At 44.4% G+C, this 24,446-nt stretch overlaps 1 protein-coding gene across 1 annotated transcript in view; it reads left to right on the plus strand.

Moving 5' to 3' along the window:
- Positions 1 to 14,640: 14,640 nt before the first annotated feature.
- Positions 14,641 to 24,446, plus strand: part of MBOAT1 (membrane bound O-acyltransferase domain containing 1) — a 34,172-nt gene continuing 24,366 nt past the window's right edge. The window contains exon 1 of the mRNA XM_066625259.1: positions 14,641 to 14,730. Within this exon, the coding sequence (XP_066481356.1) occupies positions 14,641 to 14,730 (90 nt within the window). The remainder of the gene's footprint in view (positions 14,731 to 24,446) is intronic.

The following is a 24,446-nucleotide window of genomic DNA, read 5'->3' on the forward strand; positions in this document are numbered from 1 at the left end:
ATATATACAATCCATCATTAAGCGGATGGTTGTTAAGCAACACATGCCTGTAATTCAAATTAACCTGTTTTTCTGGTTGCTGAGAGCCCTTATATTTCAATATGTATGAATACAACATATAAGTATCCAGATATATAAAGTGCCTTGTGCGTTCTGGCCATATATAATAGTTCCCATAATATCCAATTCCTTTGATACCCTGGCATGGTAGCTGAAAATATGACTGAGTACATATCAATATCTAATGAATAATCGTTTTCCTTATAAATGGAAACTGAGTATTTCTCTGTATTTCTGAGTATTTCTTACAGACCGAGACACCTGTATGAAGTTTTGTTTAAGAACACAAACATTTGAGCTAAGAGAAATAGTGCTCACAATTTTGAAAGGAGGTGCTGCTTCTTATTGGGCCACCTTGTCTCCTGGCCCTCACTGAAACCTACACATTTACCATTGTCCCAAACATGCCTAAAATTGCTCATCTATGCTACCAAATCTCTCCTCTTGGTCCATTCCACTTTTCTGCCTTTATTTTGCAACATCATCCTGCCCGTATGAACTTCACTGTTTCATACAGCAAAAGCCTATGTATGTTCGCTCAGAAGTAAATATCCTTTATTTCAGTGGGATGGGCAACCCAATCCTATTCCCAGCGGCACCAAAATGGCAACCACTGTAGCCACCAGAGGTCTCCTTGGGAGAAGAGGACTTTCACCTCCTTCTCCCAGAGAAAGCCCCAAGCCCCACAATGGGGTTTCTCCAGTCTATTTTGCTGGCAAAGACTTGAGAACCTCTGTGTTGGGCTTTGCAGCCTGACTGTGCTCTTACTGTGCTCCAGGCAGCAACCATCCACTACTGGGCTCAGTGCCATCTAGCGTTGGGCCAAGGCCCACTCCTCTCTGGGTGTAGTGAACATGCCTTATGGCTTATTTGCGACACTCAGCGCCACTGCTGGAGCTCAGCATTGGCACTGGCCCACCCTATGATTGGGTTCTTACTTCTGGGAAAGAAAGGCTGTGTAAGATTGCAGCCTAACTCCACCTAACTCCACTCTAACTTTCTGGAAGAGCTGCACTCCTAAATGAACCCACCAATTTATCTTTTCTGCCATTAGTCTCTCATAGAAGATGGGTGTGGTGCTAGCCCTTCGCCCCAACTTTTCCCTCTCTTCAATCTCCAACTTTTCTGTGAAAGCTTTAACCTAATCCCATAGTCCTCATTCCTAACCGAAAGAAAACATATGGAATTTCATTTGTCTCATTTATCTTGCATTACTTTGCCTATCCTTTTCTTCCTCTCTGTTAGTCATCATTCCCAGTAGCGTCACTAGGATTTGCGTCACCCAGTGCGGGAGGCCTGCGCATCACTCCATGCAGTGGGCAGGGCAACGCCCCAGGTGGTGGGCATGGTGATGTACCATCGCCCAGCCCCCACTGGTTTTTTGGCTGTACCTTTTGTTAAAACACAGATATTTCAATGTGGTTTGTTTCATTGCATTCTGCATGAAATTACACATTGATTGATATATAACATGATGGTATTATTCCTCCAAACTCTGATTTTAGTGATTTTGAAAACTTGTATAGTCACACACAAACAACTTACTAACACCTTATTGCAGCAGTTCTCAAACTTTTAGCACTGGGACCCACTTTTTAAAATGACAGTCTGTCCAGGACCCATTGGACGTGATGTCATGGCCAGAAGTGACATCATCAAGCAAATTAAAATAAATAATTATAAATAATTAAATTAAAATAAAAGAAATAATTAAATAAGGGGGAGCCAGTCCTGCTCCACCAAGTGAATCTACTCTGAAGTAAGTCCTATTGTGGTCAATGGGGCTTACTCTCAGGAAAGTGTGGGCAGGATTGCAGCCTGTGAGCCCAATCCTATGCATGTCTACTCTGAAGTCAGTCCCATAGTGGTCAATGGAGCTTACTCTGTAGTCTGCCTGCAATAACACTCCCCAAAAGAATCAGTGAGATTTCCAGCCCTCCCAGTGCCCAGTTTAAAGTTCTTCTGTTTCAGACATATCCATATAAAGATCCACCTGGCTTTGCAAGTGCAAAATAGAAAACTTTCCCTTTACCAGTTGAATCTTTTTTGTCCTTTTTAAGGGGGGGGGGGAGGCTGCCTTCTGGAACACATGCTGAGCTTCAGTTCCATTGGATTGAGACCATTCTGGTGTCCTCACATTCCCCTTTGCCTGGCCTGACCGCTAGCCAAGGCTCGTCTGCCTACTCATGAGTAAACGCGACTGTGAGGCTGCTTTACTTTCCATAGGGCTGGGAGGGAGGGACTTCCTTCTCCCTTTTGTGTTTTGGGGGGGCTGCATTCATTGGATCAGGACCATTCTGAGGTCCTTGGAGTCCTCTCAGCCTGCCCTGAGTCCTCTTAGTCCTTGCCTGGACCAGGGCCTAGGAAAGGAATTTTATCAGGGGGTACAAAGTTTATTCTGGGCCCCTTCCCAAAGGGGGAAAGGCGCAATGGGGGCAGCAGAACAGGGGGCAAAATAGGATAGGGGGAGGGTGCTGACAGCCACAATAGCCTTTGAACCTCAGGTCTACTAGCCTTCTTGATGCAGAGCCCATCAGCAAGTTCAGGTCAGATCCCAGGAACTTTCTGGGCCACCTCCTTTGGCTCCTGGGCCCCCTTTCTGACGTTGGGCCTGGGTACAAATTACCCTCTTTACCCCCTCTCCTACGCCCTGGCCTGGACTAAGGCAAGTTCGCCTACTTGTGAGTAAACGCGGCCACATGACTTCGTTTCGGGCTCAATAGATGCAGCTGGGAGGGAGGCAGGGGCCTTCTTCTCGTGTTTTTGGGGGCTACATTCATTGAATTGGGACCATTTTGATGTTGTTGGATTCCTCTCTACCTGCCCTTTCCGACAGACTATGGCAAGTACACCTACTCGCGAGTAAGTACACGATACAGCTCACTTTCACTTTCCATAGGGCTCCATGCATTTTTTCTTTCCGGTTTTTTGGCCATAACTTTTGAAGGAAAGGAAATATTTCAATTCTGTTTTTTGCATTGCACTCCGCTGAACATTCCACATCCAACGGTGTATGGCACAATGGAGTAGCTCCGAAAGCCATGAAGTTAGCGTGTCCTCCCCCAGGGCACATCACCGCCCCGGCGCATCACCCGTGCGGCCCGCACCCTCTGCACCCCCCCAACAACTCTTCCCTTTCCTCCATCTGTTATTGAATGGAATTTCATGGAGCAGGGACCTCTCTTTAACTTATTTTTCTCTGTAAAATGTCATATAGATTAATAAATCTGCATAAATGACAAAAATAAAAGAATGTAGTACTTGTTTCACAGAATTCCTCTTCAGATAGTGACTGTGATCTGCAATGTATATTCACAATACCTTCATCATCTGCTAAGTTATATCTTTCAAAGCTGCAAATAGCATCCTTCAAGAGCCCAGGTCAGTAACTTTTCCTCAAGGTATTTTCTGTCAAGAACTGGAGGTGAACTGGAGGTTGTCCATGACTTTGTGTACCTTGGCTCAACGATCTCCGACACTCTTTCTCTCAATACCGAGCTAAAGAAACGCATTGGTAAAGCAGCTACCACGTTTTCCAGACTCACAAAGAGAGTCTGGTCCAACAAGAAGCTGACGGAACATACCAAGATCCAGGTCTACAGAGCTTGCGTCCTGAGTACACTTCTGTACTGCAGCGAGTCGTGGACTCTTCACTCACAACAGGAGAGGAAACTGAACGCTTTCCACATGTGCTGCCTCCGACGCATCCTCGGCATCACCTGGCAGGACAAAGTTCCAAACAACACAGTCCTGGAACGTGCTGGAATCCCTAGCATGTATGCACTGCTGAAACAGAGACGCCTGCATTGGCTCAGTCATGTCATGAGAACGGATGATGGCCGGATCCCAAAGGATCTCCTCTACGGAGAACTCGTGCAAGGAAAGCGCCCTACAGGTAGACCACAGCTGCGATACAAGGACATCTGCAAGAGGGATCTGAAGGCCTTAGGAGTGGACCTCAACAAGTGGGAAACCCTGGCCTCTGAGCGGCCCGCTCGGAAGCAGGCTGTGCAGCATGGCCTTTCCCAGTTTGAAGAGACACTTGGCCAACAGACTGAGGCAAAGAGGCAAAGAAGGAAGGCCCATAGCCAGGGAGACAGACCAGGGACAGACTGCACTTGCTCGCAGTGTGGAAGAGATTGTCACTCCCGAATCGGCCTTTTCAGCCACACTAGACGCTGTTCCAGAACCACCATTCAGAGCGCGATACCATAGTCTTTCGAAACTGAAGGTTGCCAACAGTATCTGTTAAGAACACAAGCAGCCTGGATGCTTTTGGATCTACTTTTGTGGTTGCGCGCATTTGTGTGTGAGTTAGTTTCTACAGAAAGGAAATGTCAATAATCTACATAAGGATGACACCAATGCCAATTTGTAGTTTGCCATCTGACAAGTAGGATGTCAGTTACTGATCTGTATACAGCAAATTAAACTGGGGTTTAAAAACAAAAACCAATCCAAGTTTTGCCAAAGGCAAAAGATGTCTGTTAGTGCAAAAAAAGTTATTTATTATTATTAAGAATATATATCGCTTTTTAGCAAAAAGCGGTTCACCAAGCAGTTTACATACCGAAATAAATACGTGTTTCCCTCCCCCTAAAGGGCCCACAATCTAATTTATTGTTATTATGAATATATATTACTGTTGTTTTACAGAATATTTATATACTGCTTTTAAAAAGGTTTACAAAGTGGTTTACAGAAAAAAATTCCCCTTTCTTATAATATAATAAAAATTAGAATTTATTGTTCCTCTTTTATTCTTTTCTCCTTGAAAATAGCAAAGGTACTGGCTTGCTATTTCTGATAAGACCTTTATCAACAGAAACGTAAGTTCTGTATTTTCTGCATTCATAGATTAGCTTCAAGCAGCTAATCACATCTAAAAGCATGTCACATTTTAATAAATAAATTTAATAAAGATTTACTTGCAGCGGTATAGCTCACAGCAAGAAGAAACCACAGAGGATACCAAGCAGGGCAAGCCAAAAGTTACCTGGAAGATCAGAAAGACTAATGTGTTTAGACACAATATTCTCGTGTCTCAAAACCAATATGGAAGGAACAATGTGAACTTTCCTAGGGAGATAAACCACTTTGGTGCCACATAAAGAAGGCCTGGCCCTAGGCAACCACCCACAATTCTTCAGACTGAGGGTATATGGTGGGAGGATCTTGTCCAAGGAAGAACTTAATTAATATACAGCTCTCATTTTTCTACTCACCGTATATACTCACCCATAGGTCAAAAAATTTATGCCTAAAAATGGAGTCTGAGATCCTGGGTTGACTTAAACCCGAGTCAATGCAGTGAATGAGGCAGGGTCATCTGGGAGCTTCTGGGAAGCTTATGGAGGCTCAGCAGCTGTCTGGTGAAGTTGGGGGGGCCTGGAAATGGGCTGAGAAGCAGGAAGCAGGTGGAGAAAAAAGGAGAATTTTCACCAGTAATTACAGTATTTTAGCCTCTTCTCCAGACAGGAAGAGAAGTGAAAGTGCTTCTAGGAACTGTAGTCTGTATGGGCTGCTGCTATGGAAGGCAGCACATGCTCCCACAAAGCCTCCCCACAATTCTCAGAAGATCCTTTCTCTCCCTTCCAGTTTGGAGAAGAAGGGAAATGCCTCCTCTTTTGCTGCTGCCTCTGAACATTCCTGGCAAGTCATTTGCAAAGTATTTCACACACACACACCCCGAAGTTTAGGGGTCTGGTTTTTAAAACCCCAGGATGTGATCCTCATTTCCCTCTGAAACAAGGTTCCAGGCTGCAATGCACCGTTGCTTAAGAGTAACACCCACGAAAAGCCATGGGTCTGCTTCTGAGTAAAGAGGGCTGCAACTGTGCGCAGCTCAGTCTTTGTTGCTTGTCTCCCTGCTGTGAACTGAACTGCACACTCCCAATTGCATGCTTTATGTTGCATGTTATATGCAGAACCTCTGGCTTAACAAACACACCAGGTACCTTAAAGAAGGATTTGACTAATGGTTCTACTGGTATGTTGTTTACAGGCACAACACTTACTCTGACAGTGTTTACATAAATGTTGTGAAGACCAGCATTTTAAAAGTTAATGAACAAAAATGCATCTTATGATCTTTTATTGTATTTTTAATAAATTAGAAACTGTACAGTTTTTAGGTAACAATTACTGGAAGGTTATTTTTCAGGATCTGCCCTCGAGTAAAATAAGACAAAATTATAGTCAGACCCCCCCCCAAGTTTAATCCCCGACTTATCCAAGGGTCATAGAAAATTCCATGATTTGGGGCTCAAAACCTGCCCTTGACTTATCTGTGGGGTCGACTTATAGGCGATTGTCTGCGGTATTTATTTAAAGCATTTCTATCTGACTCTTCAGTCAACTACGCTCCCGGAGTGATTTAAAGAAATCAATCAATGGCATAATCATTACAATGGGGTGGGCGGTTTAGATCTCTCTGGCACATTGCGATGGTGCTGATTTATCATGTTTCTGAACATATTCTGAAATGCAATAATGACACCCATAAATTGTGTCATAATTACATTTCCAGAAAATAACTAAGTTAAAGGAAGTTGCTTTCAAGTTGCAGCAAAATTTATACAGGCTAGTACACTGATTCTCAAACTTCTTAGCACCAGGACTCACTTTTTAAAATGGCAATCTATTGGGACCCACCTAGCTTTATGAAACTTTAAAAAAAGTGATCTAGAAAGAAATCATTTATTTATTTATGTCCCCTTACCCTGAGTGATGCCCCAGCCACCTCAATGGAGCTACTCTGAGTATACATGCATAGGATTGTGCTGTGAGGCACTAATAGCTTCTACCTGTAAATTAACAAACAAAAACCAAATAGATGTTCTACGCATCAGCCAGCAGGGGTCATGGCTTCATAAGTGATTCCAGCAACTACATACAGTATAAGTGCTTATTGTAGCTTTTATCAGTTCTAAAAATATAATTGAGAGTACCATTATGACTTTTGGTGCTTTTTCCCAGGTGTTCCACTAAGAACATCTGAAAACATTAAAAGGGCATGTTAAGGTACATATTATGGCTGCTGGCTGGAGATCTCTTTGCATCAGTTCACACAGAGACTGTCACCATGTGGCAATTGTTCATGTGGAGCAAATCACCATACAGATGATGGGACTTTAAGAAATCTAGAACATTTCAATAATTTTCATTTGCATAATAAAATTATTTTATTTTATTATAATTATTAATATTTATTTATTTTATTTACAAGGACTCATTGTGGAGAATAATACTAAAATGGAAGGAAATTGTTTAAAAAGCAAGCTAAAATAATGTGAAAGAATATAGATTGATTCTGGCCCTTCAAAGGTGGGGATGGATGGACCTGGGATTGCGCTTTGGTCAGTGGGACAATCTAGGAGTGGGTCAACATATGGAGCACAATGAAATTGAAGAAGGCTGAGAATGGCCTCTACCATTTTGGACTATGCTCCAGATGAGAGTGATTCTACTTTAGAATTTCCCCCCTCTGCTAATAAAAACTAGCATAGACACCCAAGCCTTTGCCTACTTTATTGGTCATCTTTTTGTATTGAGTTTTTCATGAAGGGGAGCATTTAAAAATGTGATGCCTCTGTCTATTCCAGCATGCTGCCACCCTACTCTACCACATGTATAGAACAGGGCAGGTGGAAGGAGAAGCTGATGAAGCTGGAGACTCAAGATTCTTACCTTTGGAAGGAACTCCACTTGGTCATTCCTTCTTATTCAGTACTTTTCACAAGCAAATCCTTGCAGTTCTAAACATAAAGAAACTGTTGTATGAAATGACAGTACTCCACTTAAAAACTCTGGGACACATATCAAATCTATACTCTTTACCTAAGTTAGTAGAGGGGGAGGGTTGGGGGTTGACTCCAAACTTCAGCAGTACAAAAGAAATTGGGCTCACTGGGCCCTTTATTACTCATAAAGTAATGTTTATCATTACTAAAGGCTTTCAACTATTTGTAATGCTCTGTAGATTCCTACAAAAGGGCTATGTCTATGTGCAGCTATCTTTGGGATGATTGGTGGGGTCATCCCCTTTTAAATGTATTTTCTAGGGAGTACCCAACAATGCAGAAACCCCACCTTTTCTCAGTTTCTCTGGCCTAGTTTCAGTGCTCATGGTTGCCCAGGGCCACCAAGCTTGCTCTTAGCAGTAGGAATGATTCATAGCCTATTTGGGGTATATAATTGCAACATCTTCTGAAAAGGAAGTATCAGTTTCTGGTGTAGAAAGGCCTGCATTTGCCCAAATTGGTACAACATGCCTCACCAAAACTTTTCAGTTCCCATTTTTTTAAACCTGTTAACTATAAAATAAAAACTAAGCAGTAATTTTGCTGCAATAAATAGTATATTATTGCAATGATAATCAAAAAGCAGCTCCTATACAGACTCCAAGTCTGGGAATGACAGATTTGGCATTCTGTTGCTGTTTAGTTGCAACCAGTATGAAAAAGATGAAAGAACACTGACTCACAGCCAAAAACAGCTTGATTTAGCAGACAGTTGCAACAACCTAAGACCACAATGGAACGCCTTTTTCAGTATAAAACTGCCTGTTAAGGCAGATAATCATCTAAGCCCCACTCTGGCAACTCCCACTTTCAGAGGTTGGACAGTGGTTAGGCAGATGCCAATGAGGGGCAGGGTCTTTTCTGTTATGACACCCTGTCTTTGGTTCACCTACTCCAAAGATATTGGTTTGGCACCTGCACTTGATATAATATAGGTGCCAAGTGCAGACTGCTTTATTTTCCCAAGCATTGCTTTACATCGTATAACATTTTGCTAATTCTGCTGCTGTGGTTTTTGATTTGCTGTCCCTGATTTTATTTTGTTTTTATTTGCTTTACTATACGTTATAATGATTTTTTTTTAACCTCTTACATTGTAAACTGCCTTAATTATATTTGTAGATAGGTAAGGTAAACAAATGAGTATGTTCTTAATGAAGCTACAAGTAGGGAATATATGTGAAGTAGGGAACTTGTGTTTCGTTCTATGGAGATGTTTTGAGAAAAGGGATGTTTTCTTTCATTACAGCAGGTAATTCTATTGAGAAACTTTAAAGGAATTCCATCCCATCTATTTTATTGTTTGAAAGCAGGGATAATCATTGGATGATGAAATGATTGTCTGCCTTCACCTCCATGAGCTACTTGAATTAATATAAAGAACTTTGAAGCATGCAGAAAAAGTGCTAAATAAAAATGATTTATTATGTGTGGCATGAAGAAAAACCTATACTGTATTTTTATTTTTTGTTTTGCTAATTGTGTAAGGTTTTTTTAAAAATAACTTTTTGAAAATTAATATTACCTTAGTTCAGGGATGTCCAAAGTTTTTGGCAGGAGGGCCACATCAGCTCTCTGACACTGTGTTGGGGGCCAGGGAAAAAAAGAATTAATTAATATTTCAAATTTGAATAAATTTACATAAATGAATATTTTTGAGATGGAACTTATATGAATGAATGAAGGTCTTGCAATAACTCAAGGCCTATAAAAGGCCTTGCACAAAGCAAGGCTAGCCTTTCCTTTGCTGCTGCTGCAGCATCACAGACGTGAAACAGCAAGCAGTAGTGGTAGCCTTCATCCCACAGCTCATGTGAGAGGTCAAACAGTCGCCCTCACACTGAGATTGGTTGCTTCAGGCTAGAGTGGGCTCCAACAAATCTTCAGAGGGCCAGAGGCTCATTGGAGACTGGGGGCTCCCTCAGGGCTGCATTGAGAGGCCTCAAGGGCCGCAAGTGGCCCCAGGGCCGGAGTTTGGGCACCCCTGTCTTAGTTAATACTAGTCTGATGAAATCATCATATCATATATACTAACAGCAGTGCTGCCATCAGGGTGCAGGGGGTCTTGAGGCACCCCCATGTTGTTCCTGCCTGACTTGATAGTGCTACTGCTACAACTGATACTGAGAGTTCGAGGGTAGGTCTAGCCTGGCAGGCTCTCTGATGGGTATGGGTCCTTGGCCAGTGCCCATCCTGGCTGCCCAAACACCATCCCTAACTACTAGCAAACTCAGGTGGCTGTCTATTAATTTGTAAGCAAAAGGGACCCACCCCAAAATAAGACAGTTTCTACATATTTGGTGGAAAACTAGATCAAATAGTGGCTGGGACCCACCAGTGGGTTTGCAACCTGATTGGTGGTGGGTTGTGAAACTGAAACTGACAATCTGATAGCTGAGGAGGAAAATGTACTGAGTCCTATGGAAAATGAAACTGGGCCACATGTGCACATTTACATGTGAGTAGGAGAATATGCCTTCAAAGGGCGGGAAAAAAGGAACAAAGTGCCACCAGAATGATCCTGATCCAATGAATGCAGGTTCTAAAAAACACTCAAGAAGGAAGTCCCCCCCCCCAAGTATTACAAATGTTCACATATGGCATTATAAATAATAACAGTCCACCAAGTATTTTTGTGTTATTGCAGTACCCCTTCCCCCCAAAAACTATCTCAAGTTGTTCATTTGTATGGATTGTACCAAGTCCATTCATCCTGTACCCGTCCTCAATGCTTCTAGAGAGGCAAACAACTGAAGGCCCAATCCTATCCAACGTTCCAGCACCAGTGCAACCGTGATGCAGACCCAAGGTAAGAGAAAAAATGTTCTCATACCTTGACGAGGCATCTGTGACTGCCTCCCCACCACAGGATGCAGTGTATGCCCCATTGGCACAGCTGCACTGGCACTGGAAATTGGATAGGATCAGACCCTGAGTCAGCGCTTCTCTGTTCTGAAGGTGCAGTGGGACCACTCAAGAATAAGGCAGTCATTTCTCCTTTCTTGGAGGTCCCCTAGATTCATAACTGACTAAAGAAAATGCCAAGTTGATACACATTGCGACTTTTGGCCTTGCATTTTTACTACTTGTTTTTACTGTGCAGTCCTCAATAGGTTGTGCTCCAACTGCTTTGTTTATGACCGAATTGTCACTTTGGAAGAAATGATTTGCAGAGGGTATCATCAGCAATAGGCCCACTTCTGTCTTAGCATGTGTTTGTTTTACTTGGGTTGTGAACTTCAGCGTGAGGAAATGTTAAACCACATTTCCACTTTCTCTTGGGGTTGCTCTGGAGTTACAAGCACATGGATGGAAATGGTTCCCCTTGCACTTGCCATTTCTTCTTTTAAAATATGTTTTTAATTTCTGAAATGAAAAGTGCCAGAATCCATCAGGAAGCCCCTACTCAAGAGAGTATCACTGAAAGGACAATTGCTTACAGAGTCAGGGCCCAATCCTATCCAACTTTCTACCACTGGTGCAGCCACAATGCAGTCCCATGGTAAGGGAACAAATATTTCCACACCTTGAGGAGGCCTCTGTGACTGCCACCACAGGATGCAGCACACACCCCATTAGCACAACTGCACCAGCACTGGAAAATTGGATAGGATTGGGCTCTGAAGGCCCAATCCTATGCCTATCTACTCAGAAGTAAGTTCCATTGTAGTGAATGAATCTTACTCCCAGGAAAGTATGGATAGGATTGCAGCCTGAGTACATCCATGAGGCTGGCTGAGGTGGTAGTCTCAAGCAACAGACTGGCAGGGGTCATCCACCTTCATCAGCCCATTGCCTTCCACTGCTACTCTTCCTTTTCCCTGGATTGGAAAAGAAGAGGTTAGAGCACTACAGGAAGTGTGGAAGAGAAGAGCAGGCTAGAGATTCAAAGATGCTCTAGCCCACCACCTTCTCCACACTTATTATTTGAAAAATGCACATATCCTGCCTTCCCTAGGCTGAAGCAAATACCCAAGGCGGCATACAAAGTTCCACAATAAATTCACAATGCAAAACAACAATAAGTACAATAATTAAATACACATGCAATAGAGCCATTGGGGGTGGGTGAGCGGGTAACTACTTGATCCAGAAAGCAGCAAAGCCACAGCACTATTACAGAGGGCAGACATCAACCAATCACCCAGACAAAACTGTCATGTTTTGAGCCCTCACAGAAAATCCATGAGCGAGGTGGTACTTTTTAATCCCCTCCCCAAAAGGGAATTCACTTCTTCCACTCTGTGAACTTTCTTTTCCAATTCACAGAGTGAGGAGAGACTAGTAACGGCACATCACCAAGTAAGGAAGGACAGCATTTGGCACGCCGCCTCAGACGCCAGGAGGTCGCCTGGGCCAGCTGTTCTTGCTTAGCAGTAAGGGGAAAATGCTCTCTGTTCATGCTCCAAGGCCCCATATAATATTGGACGTGCGAGGGCTCAGCCCTCAAATGTTAGCTCTGAGACGGGTAGTCAATGTCCTGGCATTGCCCAAGCCAGACATTTTCAACCACTGTGCCATGGCACATTGGTGTGCCGCGAGTGTCCACAGGCATGTCACAGGAATTTGGGGAAAAGGTAACTTATGAGTAGGGCCTACTTATTAGTAGGGCCAATGTGAGCACCCTGCCAGCAGCATGGTGTCAATTGTCAAAAACCTGATGGTGTGCCTTGACAATTTGAGGGCCCAAACCTAACCAACTGTTGAGTGGCAGTGCAGCCCCTTGGTAAGGGAACAAACATTCCCTTACCTTGAGGAGGCCTCCATGACTGCCTTCCCACTGCAGAATGCAGCACATGCCCCGATGGCACAGCAGCATCAGTGCTGGAAAACTGGATAGGATTGGGCCCTTGGTGCCTTGTCAGTGTGTGGTGGGATGAGAAAGGCTGAGAACTGCTGGCTAACAGCCCAATCCTAGCCACACGTTCCTGGGAGTAAGCCCACTGAATCTAATGGGACTTACTTCTGAGTAGACACGCATAGGCTTGGGCTCTGGGAGCCCAATAAGTCCCATTAGAGTCAATGGGGCTCACTCCCAGGAACATAACATAAGAACATAAGAACATAAGAACAGCCCCACTGGATCAGGCCATAGGCCCATTTAGTCCAGCTTCCTGTATCTCACAGCGGCCCACCAAATGCCCCAGGGAGCACACCAGATAACAAGAGACCTCATCCTGGTGCCCTCCCTTGCATCTGGCATTCTGACATAACCCATTTCTAAAATCAGGAGGTTGCGCATACACATCATGGCTTGTACCCCATAATGGATTTTTCCTCCAGAAACTTGTCCAATCCCCTTTTAAAGGCGTCTAGGCTAGACGCCAGCACCACATCCTGTGGCAAGGAGTTCCACAGACCGACCACACGCTGAGTAAAGACATATTTTCTTTTGTCTGTCCTAACCTGCCCAACACTCAATTTTAGTGGATGCCTCCTGGTTCTGGTATTATGTGAGAGTGTAAAGAGCAGCTCCCTATCCACTCTGTCCATCCCCTGCATAATTTTGTATGTCTCAATCATGTCCCCCCTCAGGCATCTCTTTTCTAGGCTGAAGAGGCCCAAACGCCGTAGCCTTTCCTCATAAGGAAGGTGCCCCAGCCCCGTAATCATCTTAGTCGCTCTCTTTTGCACCTTTTCCATTTCCACTATGTCTTTTTTGAGATGCGGCGACCAGAACTGGACACAATACTCCAGGTGTGGCCTTACTATAGATTTGTACAACGGCATTATAATACTAGCCGTTTTGTTCTCAATACCCTTCCTAATGATCCCAAGCATAGAATTGGCCTTCTTCACTGCCGCCGCACATTGGGTCGACACTTTCATCGACCTGTCCACCACCACCCCAAGATCTCTCTCCTGATCTGTCACAGACAGCTCAGAACCCATCAGCCTATATCTAAAGTTTTGATTTTTTGCCCCAATGTGCATGACTTTACACTTACTGACATTGAAGCGCATCTGCCATTTTGCTGCCCATTCTGCCAGTCTGGAGAGATCCTTCTGGAGCTCCTCACAATCACTTCTGGTCTTCACCACTTGGAAAAGTTTGGTGTCGTCTGCAAACTTAGCCACTTCACTGCTCAACCCTGTCTCCAGGTCATTTATGAAGAGGTTGAAAAGCACCGGTCCCAGGAGAGATCCTTGGGGCACACCGCTTTTCACCCCTCTCCATTGTGAAAATTGCCCATTGACACCATTGAAAGTGTGGCTAGGACTGTAGCCGAAGCGACTGTCCTTGAGTGCATGCAGGCTGCACCACTTTCCTGGGAGCAAGCCACACTGAACCCACTGGGGCTTACTTCTGAGTAGATAGGATGCCTAGGCTTGCGCAAGCAGGCGGCTGCTACCCCCCATGCCAGTCTGCAGACAGTGGGCGGCGCAGGCTTTCCAGCTCCACGTGCAGAGCAGGTCCCGCCTGGAGCACGACAGCTGCCTCCGCTCCGTCCCCAGCCAGCGCAAGGCAGCCGGGCGCGGCCTGAGCTCCGGGGCGCGCTCCTTCCCCCGCGGGCGGTGCCTTTCGCTGCTGGGCAGGAGCCAAGCCGGCAGAAAGGAGCTGCTGTTTTCCCGGCGAGCGAGCGGAGGAGGGTAGTCTCAGCAGCCAATGGGCAGGCGGGCGAGAGGAGGAGCAGCGGCTCTCCAGCGGCTGGCTGCATTGCGCAGGGATGCACGTGCCTCGTGTGTGTGTGTCTGGACACGCCACCGGGTGATTGACTGGCTCCAGTGCTGCGCTGCTGCGGGTTGCTGGGATCCCCTATCCGAACCGGGATGCAGGATGGCAGCAGCGGCCGCGACTCCCTACAGGACCACGGGCTCCACCCTCTTGCACCCTGTCAGTGAACTGCTGGGCATCCCACTGGACCAGGTGAGCTTACCTGGGCTGGATCTGCAACGGATAGGGCGACTGTGGGGGGCACAAGGCAAAGAAACACCGGCTGCAGTCCTGTGCACGCTCTCCTGGGAGCAAGCCCCATTGAACAGAGTGGGACTTACTTTTGAGTAGACCTGCTTAGCATTGGGCTGTCAAGGCGTTGTAGTTGCAGCCAAGGGATGGTGGAAGTCTAGACGGCTGGATTCTTTTTAAATCAATAAGAAACAAAAAAGGGAATTCCCTTAGGGAATCCAGTACAAACTGCAGCGTGCTGGACAGACTTTTATTTTATTGATTGCGTACTTTTCTTCATCTCTTGAATATAGTATGTTGTGTTTTTCAGCCAAATCCTATGCATGTCTAGTCAGAGGTAAGTTCCATTGAGATCAATGGGGTTTACTCCCAGGAAAGTGCGGAGAGGATTGCAACCTGTGTGCCCAATCCTATTGAATTTTCCAGCACTAGTGCAGCTGTTCTAATGTGCACTGTATCCTCTAGTGGTGGGGCAGTCACAGAGGCCACCTCAAGGTAAGGGAACATTTGTTCATTTACCTTGGGATTGCATTGGTACTGGAAAATTAGACCCTGTGTCTACATTTTTTAAAATTGTAGTGCAATTTTAATGTAATGCAATTGTAATGCAAATCATTGGGAGGGGAACTTGGAAGAGAGGAAGAACCTCAGAAAGAGGGACATGTAGCAAAGAAAATGATTTGATTGAATGTTTATGGGCTGCACTTCCACAAAGTTTGTGCTCAAAGCGGCTCACAATAGATTAGGCAGCCACAATCGATTGTTCAAAATGTATCATTCCAGAAATTAGATGAATAGTCATTCATTAACAGTTCAGTTCAAAACATACCAGCACAGGTTAAAAGTGCATCCTTTGTGGTAGGTGCTTTATGTAGAGCACAGTCTGGAGTGGAAGTTATGATCATGACTCCTAGTTGCTAGACCTAAGTGAACCCAAGTGTGCCATTTGACATCTGAAACAACAAAGAGCAGGAAACAGCCCCCCTCCCTCTGCAAGTGTTGTGGTGATGTGGAGTTACCCATGGCAACAAAACAAAGTACTACCACTGAAATGAAGGCCTATACTTTTCTTCTTTACCTTTCCCTTCTTCCACAGCCACTCCCACTCTTGCTCCTCCTCTGTCAATTTTTAGAATGTCAGCTCCTTGGGGCAGAGATCTGTCTTTTTGTTGTTTCTCACTAAAGTGCGATGAACATGGATGGCACTATAAATAACAACAACACTCTGTCCTTCCAGCTAGTACTTGGCCTGTGATTATCCCAATGGTCTTCAGAGGCAGGGTAGACTGAGGGCTTTTGAGAAGTGGTTTCACTGAAAGGCACCTTTACATGCTTGGAAATCTTCTCCTCTCCTATGGTGGGGGTGGCTCTTTGATTGGAATATAAGCTTGAGTGTGTAAGCATGCTTAGTCAGAAGTGAATCCCACTATGCCAGGGCTTTTCAAACTGGGGCGTTGCGACCCCCCAGGCTGAAGGCCCTGGCCTCTGCCCCCTTAAGGGGCAGGGGCAGCGAGGTGGCAGGGGCAAGGCAGCAACATGACCCCAGATCACATCGCTAAGGGGGCTGCAGGGGCTTGGCTGGACTTACCACAGCCTCCTGCAGCCTCCCAGGAGTGCGAGGAGCCCTGCGTGAGCTTATGCAGGGCTCCCCAGGTCTTAAAAAGTGAAAGCACAGTGATTGTGCTCCACCTCTGCAGAACCAGAAGTGGAGCACAATCACTGCACTTTCAGTGGGGGATCGCATTGCTGCCTCCCCCCACCCCCACAAGTACTTACTGTGGGGCTCGAACTCCCTTGGAGTTTGAGAACTGCTGCACTATGCTGAAAGGGACCTTTTGCAAGGTAAGTGCAAAGGATTGTAGCACACTAACTTGAAAGTAAGCCCCACTGAAAGTTAGTGGGTCTTATTTCAAAGTAACTATGCACAGAACTGAACTCTGAGACTCCTTAAATCTGCCATTCACAAATTAGTCTTAACTAATTAGTCTTTCCTAATTAGTCAACCAGTCTCTGGCTGTTACTTCATCCTGCACAAGTGGCTTGTGGTTTAAGGGCAGCCCTAACACAGGTTCAGAGTGTGGGCCTAGGCCAGCTTGTAATTATGTGCATTACCTGAATCCATCAACGATCACGATCTTTTTGTCACAAATTCAACAAGCTCTGTCACAAGCTAAATTAAAAAAAACAAACCAAAGTTGCCATTTAAAAGAAAATTATGACTCTGATGTCAGTGCAAATGGGATTTCAAGTTTTGAAATATATTCACTGTAGTGAACCTCACCAGAAAGGATATTTGCTTTAGAGCCTGATCCAACACCTGTTCACTCAGAAATCAATCTCACTTAGTGCAAGGAAGCTAACTCTAAACTAAGTGTGACTTGTAGCTTCTCAGATGATTTCATCAACATCATGCCTGAGATGTTTTCTTAAGTTTTGCTGTAAGTATCTCAGCTGGTTTGCAAATGCAGGACAGAATGTGAGGCAATTTATTCAGAACAATAAAATTCTACACCTTATGTTTGGTGAGGCTTACAGTGACACTCAAGAGTTAACTCATGGGTGGCCAGCCTTCCTACTCTGAGCTGTGCTGTTGCTTACAGTGAAAGTCAAAACCACACCTTGAAAGTTGCATTTGGACTGTAGTGTGAACTACTGTAATACCATCTCCTAGTTTGGTCTTGGCTTGTACCATGCTAATCACAACCCATAGTACAAATAGTCTTCAGAACAAGTGTTTTTAAGACTCAGTACTATCCAACTTTCCAGCCATGCCAATGGGGCATGTGCTGCATTGTGTGGTGGGAGGGCATCACACATGCCTTGTCAGCGTTTCTTCCCTTACCTCAGGGCTGCATTGCGGCTGCATCCGCACAGGAAAGTTGGATAGGATATCATTCGCACAGGAAAGGATTGGGCCCTTGGTGTTAAGTAAACTTTCACATTTAAAGGCTACCATGTTTGAACCTGGTTCACTTTGTGTCCACCTATAATCACATAGTTCCAGAACTGTTTTTCAAGTTATTTTAACTGTTGATGAGATGAGGTGTAATCTTGCATTATTGAAAAGAAAGGCTGTTTATTTGTCTAATAGAAACTACAGAAATTTTGTTGCATGTGTTTATTTGAACATGGTTTGAATGTACAGTATACCTCCAGATCATTCAATTGTTCTTAGTTATTATAGGGGTAAAATAGGCTTCTTTAATAAAATACTGTTGTTATACATATACAAGGCTGTGTATGAAAGTAATTGTATGTAATTAAAAGTATCTTGAATCTCTTGTGGTGGGGTGGGGGGAAGGAGGGGTACAGTGCAGTTGTAAGATGAGAAGAACTAAGGGTTTTTTTGGTTTTTTTTTAAACAAGGCTTATTGGAGGCCTGACCTGTTGGAGGCACTAAGGGTATTGGTCTTTTCTTGCAATATCTTTTGTTAGATTTTCTCACGCAGCCATGTACCTGCTGCCCTTTCTGTACTTCCCCAGCAATGAGGAAGTTTGTGGTGATGATATATTGTTTGCCATACCAACGGAAGACACAGACTCTGCTCTTCAGATTGTGCTATAAGATAAGCCAGGCACCGAAAGGTTTTTGTAGTAAGTTTTAAAAGCAGCAGAAACAAGGCCAGTCCCCCAGACCAGAGATGGACCGGATGTAATCTTGCATGGCCTACTTCTTTTGTTTGTTTGTGCTATAATCCTTAAGATCCATCCGCGTATCTTAAAACTTCATGCATGCTCAGAATCTTTAATGCAGATTAGTTATTATTCCTAACATGTAAGTATTCTGAGTATGTTCTCTTGCCAAAGAACATGAGATGAACCTTGCTGGATCACACCAATTCAACCTAAGCCATCATTCTTTGAAGAACCCAGCTGGCACTCGGGATATTTGAAACTTGCCAGTGGTCCTCCAGTGGACCACTATCTTCTGTTCACACCCACACAGGTATAGTTAGATAGAAAAAAAAGTTGTAAAGTTTCCAGGGGAAGAGCCATTTTCCTACCTCTACTGCATTTTTTTTTAATGAGCTCCAACTAAGGCAAGCCTGTCCATAAGGCCAACTGAGGCAGTTGCCTCAGACCAGATTGGCAGGCAGCTCTAGTTCCAGAGGGGACATCAGCAAGAAAGGTGAAGAATAAACCATTGTAACTTCCTGGTTCTCCCCCCCCCCTTGCAAGTACTATACCAGTTTCTGTGTATTCCTTGATTTGTTAGGAGAGAGTGTGGACCCCAGCTTCATGTTACTGATTCCGACACCCAGGGCCAGCCCACCCATGAGGCAGAGGCATTTGCCTCAGGCAGCCTGATGAAAGAGAGGAGACTGATGTGTTAAACCCCCTTTTTCTTTCTTTCCAGGGAGTTGCAGAGGCTGGTGTGTCACCAGGGTGAGGGAGGGATAGCATTTGGCATACTGTCTTGAACTGGCCCTGCTGATATAATTGAAACAAAACCTTTAAAAAAGTGTTTGTTTTTTAAATGATTTGCAGGTTTCTAATGCTTAAGGATCCTAAAAACAAAGCATGCTCTAATTGTTCTGTCTGGCAACAAGAGTGACCTCTACTGCCTCACTAGTTTTTTATTTGGCCTCATTACGTTTGAGCAGACTCGTGCTTCATTTCTTGACTTGGAAGCATTTGCTGTGAGCAATGTTTGCAAAGCATTGAACGCATAACCAGCAGTGATTGAGAAGTTGATTTTTAGCTCTTTCTCATGCCAGCACAAAAGGTTCTATTGTTGCTTCTACTGAAACTGATAAGGTTTTAGCTCACTTGTCCTTGCAACTCCTAGCAAGGTGGTTATTTCTTTCACGTTATTTATGAGGATGTAGGGCATAGGTTCCCAGACTCTACGAGAGAGTAGGGACCTTGCTAAGTACTTGTAGGAGGTGATAGCACCGCTTCCAGGATTGCATTATCACTGCAAAGAAAAGGGTTTGTATTTTTTAACATATCTGAGAGTTGCTATGGCCCTCTGGAGGGTGCAACAAGTCCATGGTCCCCTTTGCAGGCCTCCCCATGCCACTGAGCTGCTCTCTGACACAATCACAACCCACTTTTGGTTTTTGTTGTGAAACGAGAAGTGGGTTACAATCACTTTCGGGAGCATTGCTAAGGCGCAGGGAGACCCACAGAGAGGGCTGCCAGCTCCCCACACCCTTCAGAGGGCCATAGTGACCTCCAGTTACATTAAAAACTCCTTATTCACAGCAGTGTAATCTCAGAAGCACCGTTGTGATGTCGCCACACCCCTTAAGGGTGTATTATTGTGTGTATCTGTTTTATTGGGGAGAAAAGCTACCTAAAAAGAGGAAAGTGCTGGTAGGACTTTGATTCTCATGTTTCATTCATGTTGTGTGCCATGCTTGGTTTGATCTGCTTAGTGCAAAATAAAAATACTCTGAAAGACAAACATTCCCAAAGAGTTTGTCTTAGCTTCAAGGTTTGGATTCAGTGCACGGTTAGGGTAAGGGAAGTAGGAATGCGTGCCACAGTAGGTTTTGAAAATAACCCAAAATACATCACAGTTTTAATTTTCAACATTTTACATGAATTCTGTAAAGTCTGTGTGGATTAACATTTTCTTGCTGTTGTTATGTTCAATTATGACCTCTGTAGGGGAATTAAACAACGGCAGAGCACAGGATGAAGCAAACGTTGAAAGCAGGAGGAGCAGAAAGATTTAATGTCTTGTATAAGCCTCTGTTAACGTTTTCCAACAGAGGGTGTGTGTCTGGAAGCAGTTGCTTAGGGTTTGACCATCTCTGCACAGAGATTTTATGGCACAGAGATTTTAACTGCTTCTGAAGGTCAAATGCTTTGCCTTCGGAATGTATCAGTGTGTGCCAACTGTCAGGTATTTTCAGACTTCCTTGGAGGAGCGTATACCTTTACCAGGGCGTGGCATCTTCACCTTAACTTTTGTTGCATAGATTGGCACCATCTTGTTCAGTACTATCAATGTTATCTGAAGAGAAAGCAAACACGTCAGTATATAACTTGTGTACACATTTGTTTGCTGAAAGGTGTTTTCTGCTCACTTGCTCATGGGGAAAAAATGGCTTTTCTTTTAGTGAAAGAGCCAGCAAACCTTCCCCCCCCCAGTTCTTCAGTGTGAGGTGACCCTGAGGTATTCCCACAAGATATCATTGCTGCCAGAAACACGGTTCTCTTGTGCACTTATGCTTTGACAGAGGTAAGCATGACCATGGCAGGACAGATTGGTGCAGGGCAGACATAACTTTAAGAAAGGAATGGGTTAATTTCAATCTCATGTGGTCTGTTGTTCTCCCCCCCCCATCCCAATGGTCCACGAACCCGATCCTAAGTAGATGATGTGTTGGTGGAACACATGTTCCACTGGAGTGTTCTGTCACAAGAGCACTGTAAAGCGCTTTGTGACAGCTTTCATAGCTTGTATGCCAGCGGGAAGGCCAAAGCCTTCAAGCATGCGCCAGTTGCCATCAGGACGCCTGCTGGGCCAGGTAAGTCCAGTACAGGGGCATAGGAGGGGTGGAACGGGGATGAGATGGGGTAGGCAGATCAGGCCTGGGAGAGGGCGAGATCAGCGGTGTCAGCATGTGCTGTATCCTAACCCCTTCTTGGACTCACTTGAATTTGCCTGCATAGGTCAACTCAGACTTGCATCAGCGATATAACTGGTGCATGCCCAAGTAAAACTATAGGTTACTGGGACTTACACTGGGGGGGGGGGAACTCTAGGAGAATCTAGGCAATAGGCTGTTTGCCAGAAATTGACTGGTGATGGTCCATCTTATGCTTGCACCTTCCCTAGGAAGTTTTTACTATGATAGTATGACAAGTATGTCCCATGGGTGACATGCAAGCATCATGATAAAATCTTCCATCTTTCCTCCTGTGTCAAAATGCAGTCAGAAGGCATTCCCATCCTAACTGGCTAAGGACTAGGGTGGGGGCGAAAGGTAAAGTCTCTCCCCCCCATCGCTGTTCCTGTTCAGATTCTGCACCATCACCACCATGCATCTGCTATTTTTCGCATTAAAAGTAAGGGCTAAGCACATTATTAAAGCAATGTGTAGCTTGGTCCTGAGTGGCAGACGTACATATGTTTGGGCTCTTCCTGTACATCCTCACAGGGATGAGTAGTGAGAAGAGTGCTTGAGCCTAAGGTTCTGTTCCAAGGAACAGTCATGGGAAGAAAATATTGTTGAAATAAGGGCTTGGGCTCTTCTGGTTTATGACATATCAACCCTATTTCCAGATATTATCCTTAATCAAAACTTTAGCTGCTTTTTGACTGTTATTGGCATGATGCAGAATTGTCATAAGCTAAACTCTATCCCATCATTTTCAGTGAACAAATTATAGGGTTTCTGCGGCAGTTTGCTTTTTTTCCTTTAACCTCTCATTTAGATTATTCATTCAGACTCAATAATTATGCTATACCTTTGTTCCTGTTTATAATGGTTGCTAAGTGGCAAACTCTTGCATATGCTGAGGTTAAAATCAGGCAGCTTGCACTGATCAGGCAGATTAAAATCAGGCAGGTTAAAATCAGGCAGTTTGCACTGATCAGGCTCTTGCACTGGGTTTAAAATAAATAAAGCTTGCCTACCAATCTGATAGGAGTCAGGCACCATAAGGTGTAGAAAGGTTACATCCACTTCTTGTTAATATACGTCTGGATGAGTAAATGGCAGGGCTGGGAACACGACTTGGACTTGAGTCGCAAAAATTCATTATTTTGGGTGACTTGGCAACTTGTGAGTTGCGCACATGGAAGACTCTGAAAAAGATTCAAGTCAGGGCCCCCCTCACTCGGCACTTGTCCCCATTCATGTTGACACAAGTCTGTGTCTGGATGTGCTCACTTACTGTTTTCATGGCGTGAAAAACCTTGTGGGACTAGCATTCTGACAGCAGCATGGAGGTTCCAGCCGGGAGGCAGGAAAGGGTTAAAGTTGCAATGAATAGGGGGAGGTGGGACTGGGTTCTCTTTTCCTGTCTCTGATAGAAAGGAAGAAATGGATGATCATTGGACAAAGGATGAGCATTGTGATATTTTCGTTGGCTGAGGGAAGGCAGGAGGAGGAGCCCAAGGGGGTTCCTGCCTTACAACAACAACAACAACAACAACAACAGATATTTATATACCGCCTTTCTTGGTCTTTATTCAAGACTTTATTCAAGGCGGTTTACATAGGCAGGCTTATTTAAATCCCTTATTAAATAGGGATTTTTACAATTGAAAGAAGGTTCTTTCTTTCAAGAACCACTACATTCAGGTGTTTCATTCCGATCTGGCTTCACATTCTGGCCTCCATCCTCCCACGCTCAGAGCAGATGGAATAGCTCGGCTTCAGCTTGTCAGCTGCTCCAAGGTCGCACGGTGCCGGTGACCTTGAACTGGCGACCTTGTGGATGTTATCTTCAGGCAGACGGAGGCTCTACCCTCTAGACCAGACTCCTGCCCTTACGATTGGCTGGAAGAGGAAAAAGAAGGTGGGGAAGGGGGGAGGCTGTTCATAGCAATCATGAACCTTATGGCTTCTATGGGCTTGTTAGTTGGGAGGAGGAGGCCTCATTGAATGACTGGCTACAGTGCGACTACTTCTGAGTAGGGCTGCAAAGGATTGGTCATTCTGGTAAGCCCTGCAGCTGCTGTGTGTGACCCATTAGTGGGTCAGGATTCAATTTTGGTGGGTCACAAAACTGACAAGGCAGATTAGGCTATATGCATCAAGGGAACTTTCCTCTAGGTCAGACTCTGGAATAGTCGCACAACCACCTAGTAGAGCTGCACTGATAATTTGGCCTTTTGTGCTGTCAGTTTACTCTCCTGCGTGATCTTAACTGTCACTGAAAACCACCTCTGCTCTTACTTCAGTGTCAGCAACTTAAGATACTGAATCAAGATCAGACAAAACTTCCACAAGAGCCAAATCTTCATTATTTTTTTTAGATTTTTTTCCAGGTTTAGGTAAAATGTCTTTAGTTTTTGTGGCTTCTTTGGTTATTTTCTGAAGTTTATTCATTTCAGCATCATAGAGCTTGAAATAAAGAAGGTTCTGTACCAAGGTGAGAGCATTGTAGGTGACCATCATCACTCAAATCTCTGCTTCTCCCAACTGTTAATTCATGTTATTTTCAACATTTATCGTGGAAAGTTCAGGGTCATCCAAAGAAACAATCACATTGGACCTTAATACTCTTCTGTTGGTTGTAACAGTTGGTTCCAACAGGGGTTGAGGTCCCTCCACAGAGGACAGTCCCTTATTCTTTAAGGTCTCCTTTGACGGATTGTAAGCAGAAGAACTAGAAGTAGTCAGGTGAACACTAGCAGTAGATGACTGTTTGATATCTTTGGGAGAAAAAACCAAAGATACTGGTCGTGTGATCATAGTATCTTGTTCTTCAGGAGGTAGGAAACCAGATGAAGACAGAAGGCATTCCCTATTCAGAAAGAAGGCATTCCCTATTCAAAAAGAAGAAGTACCTGTGACAGGAATTGTGTGGAGACATTACATCATATATTTTTTTACTGCCCACTCCATGATACCCTTCGTAAGATCTATCTGGCTCCACTGCTGAAGAAAATGCAGGGCTGGGAGGATTCATTTAAATTACAAACTCTTCTTTCCATAGAGGAAACTGACTCTCTTGACAAGGTTGCCAACTTTGTTTCTGGGATTCTGGCA

The sequence above is a fragment of the Tiliqua scincoides genome, chromosome 4 (genome assembly GCF_035046505.1).
Source record: "Tiliqua scincoides isolate rTilSci1 chromosome 4, rTilSci1.hap2, whole genome shotgun sequence".
Lineage (NCBI taxonomy): Eukaryota > Metazoa > Chordata > Lepidosauria > Squamata > Scincidae > Tiliqua > Tiliqua scincoides.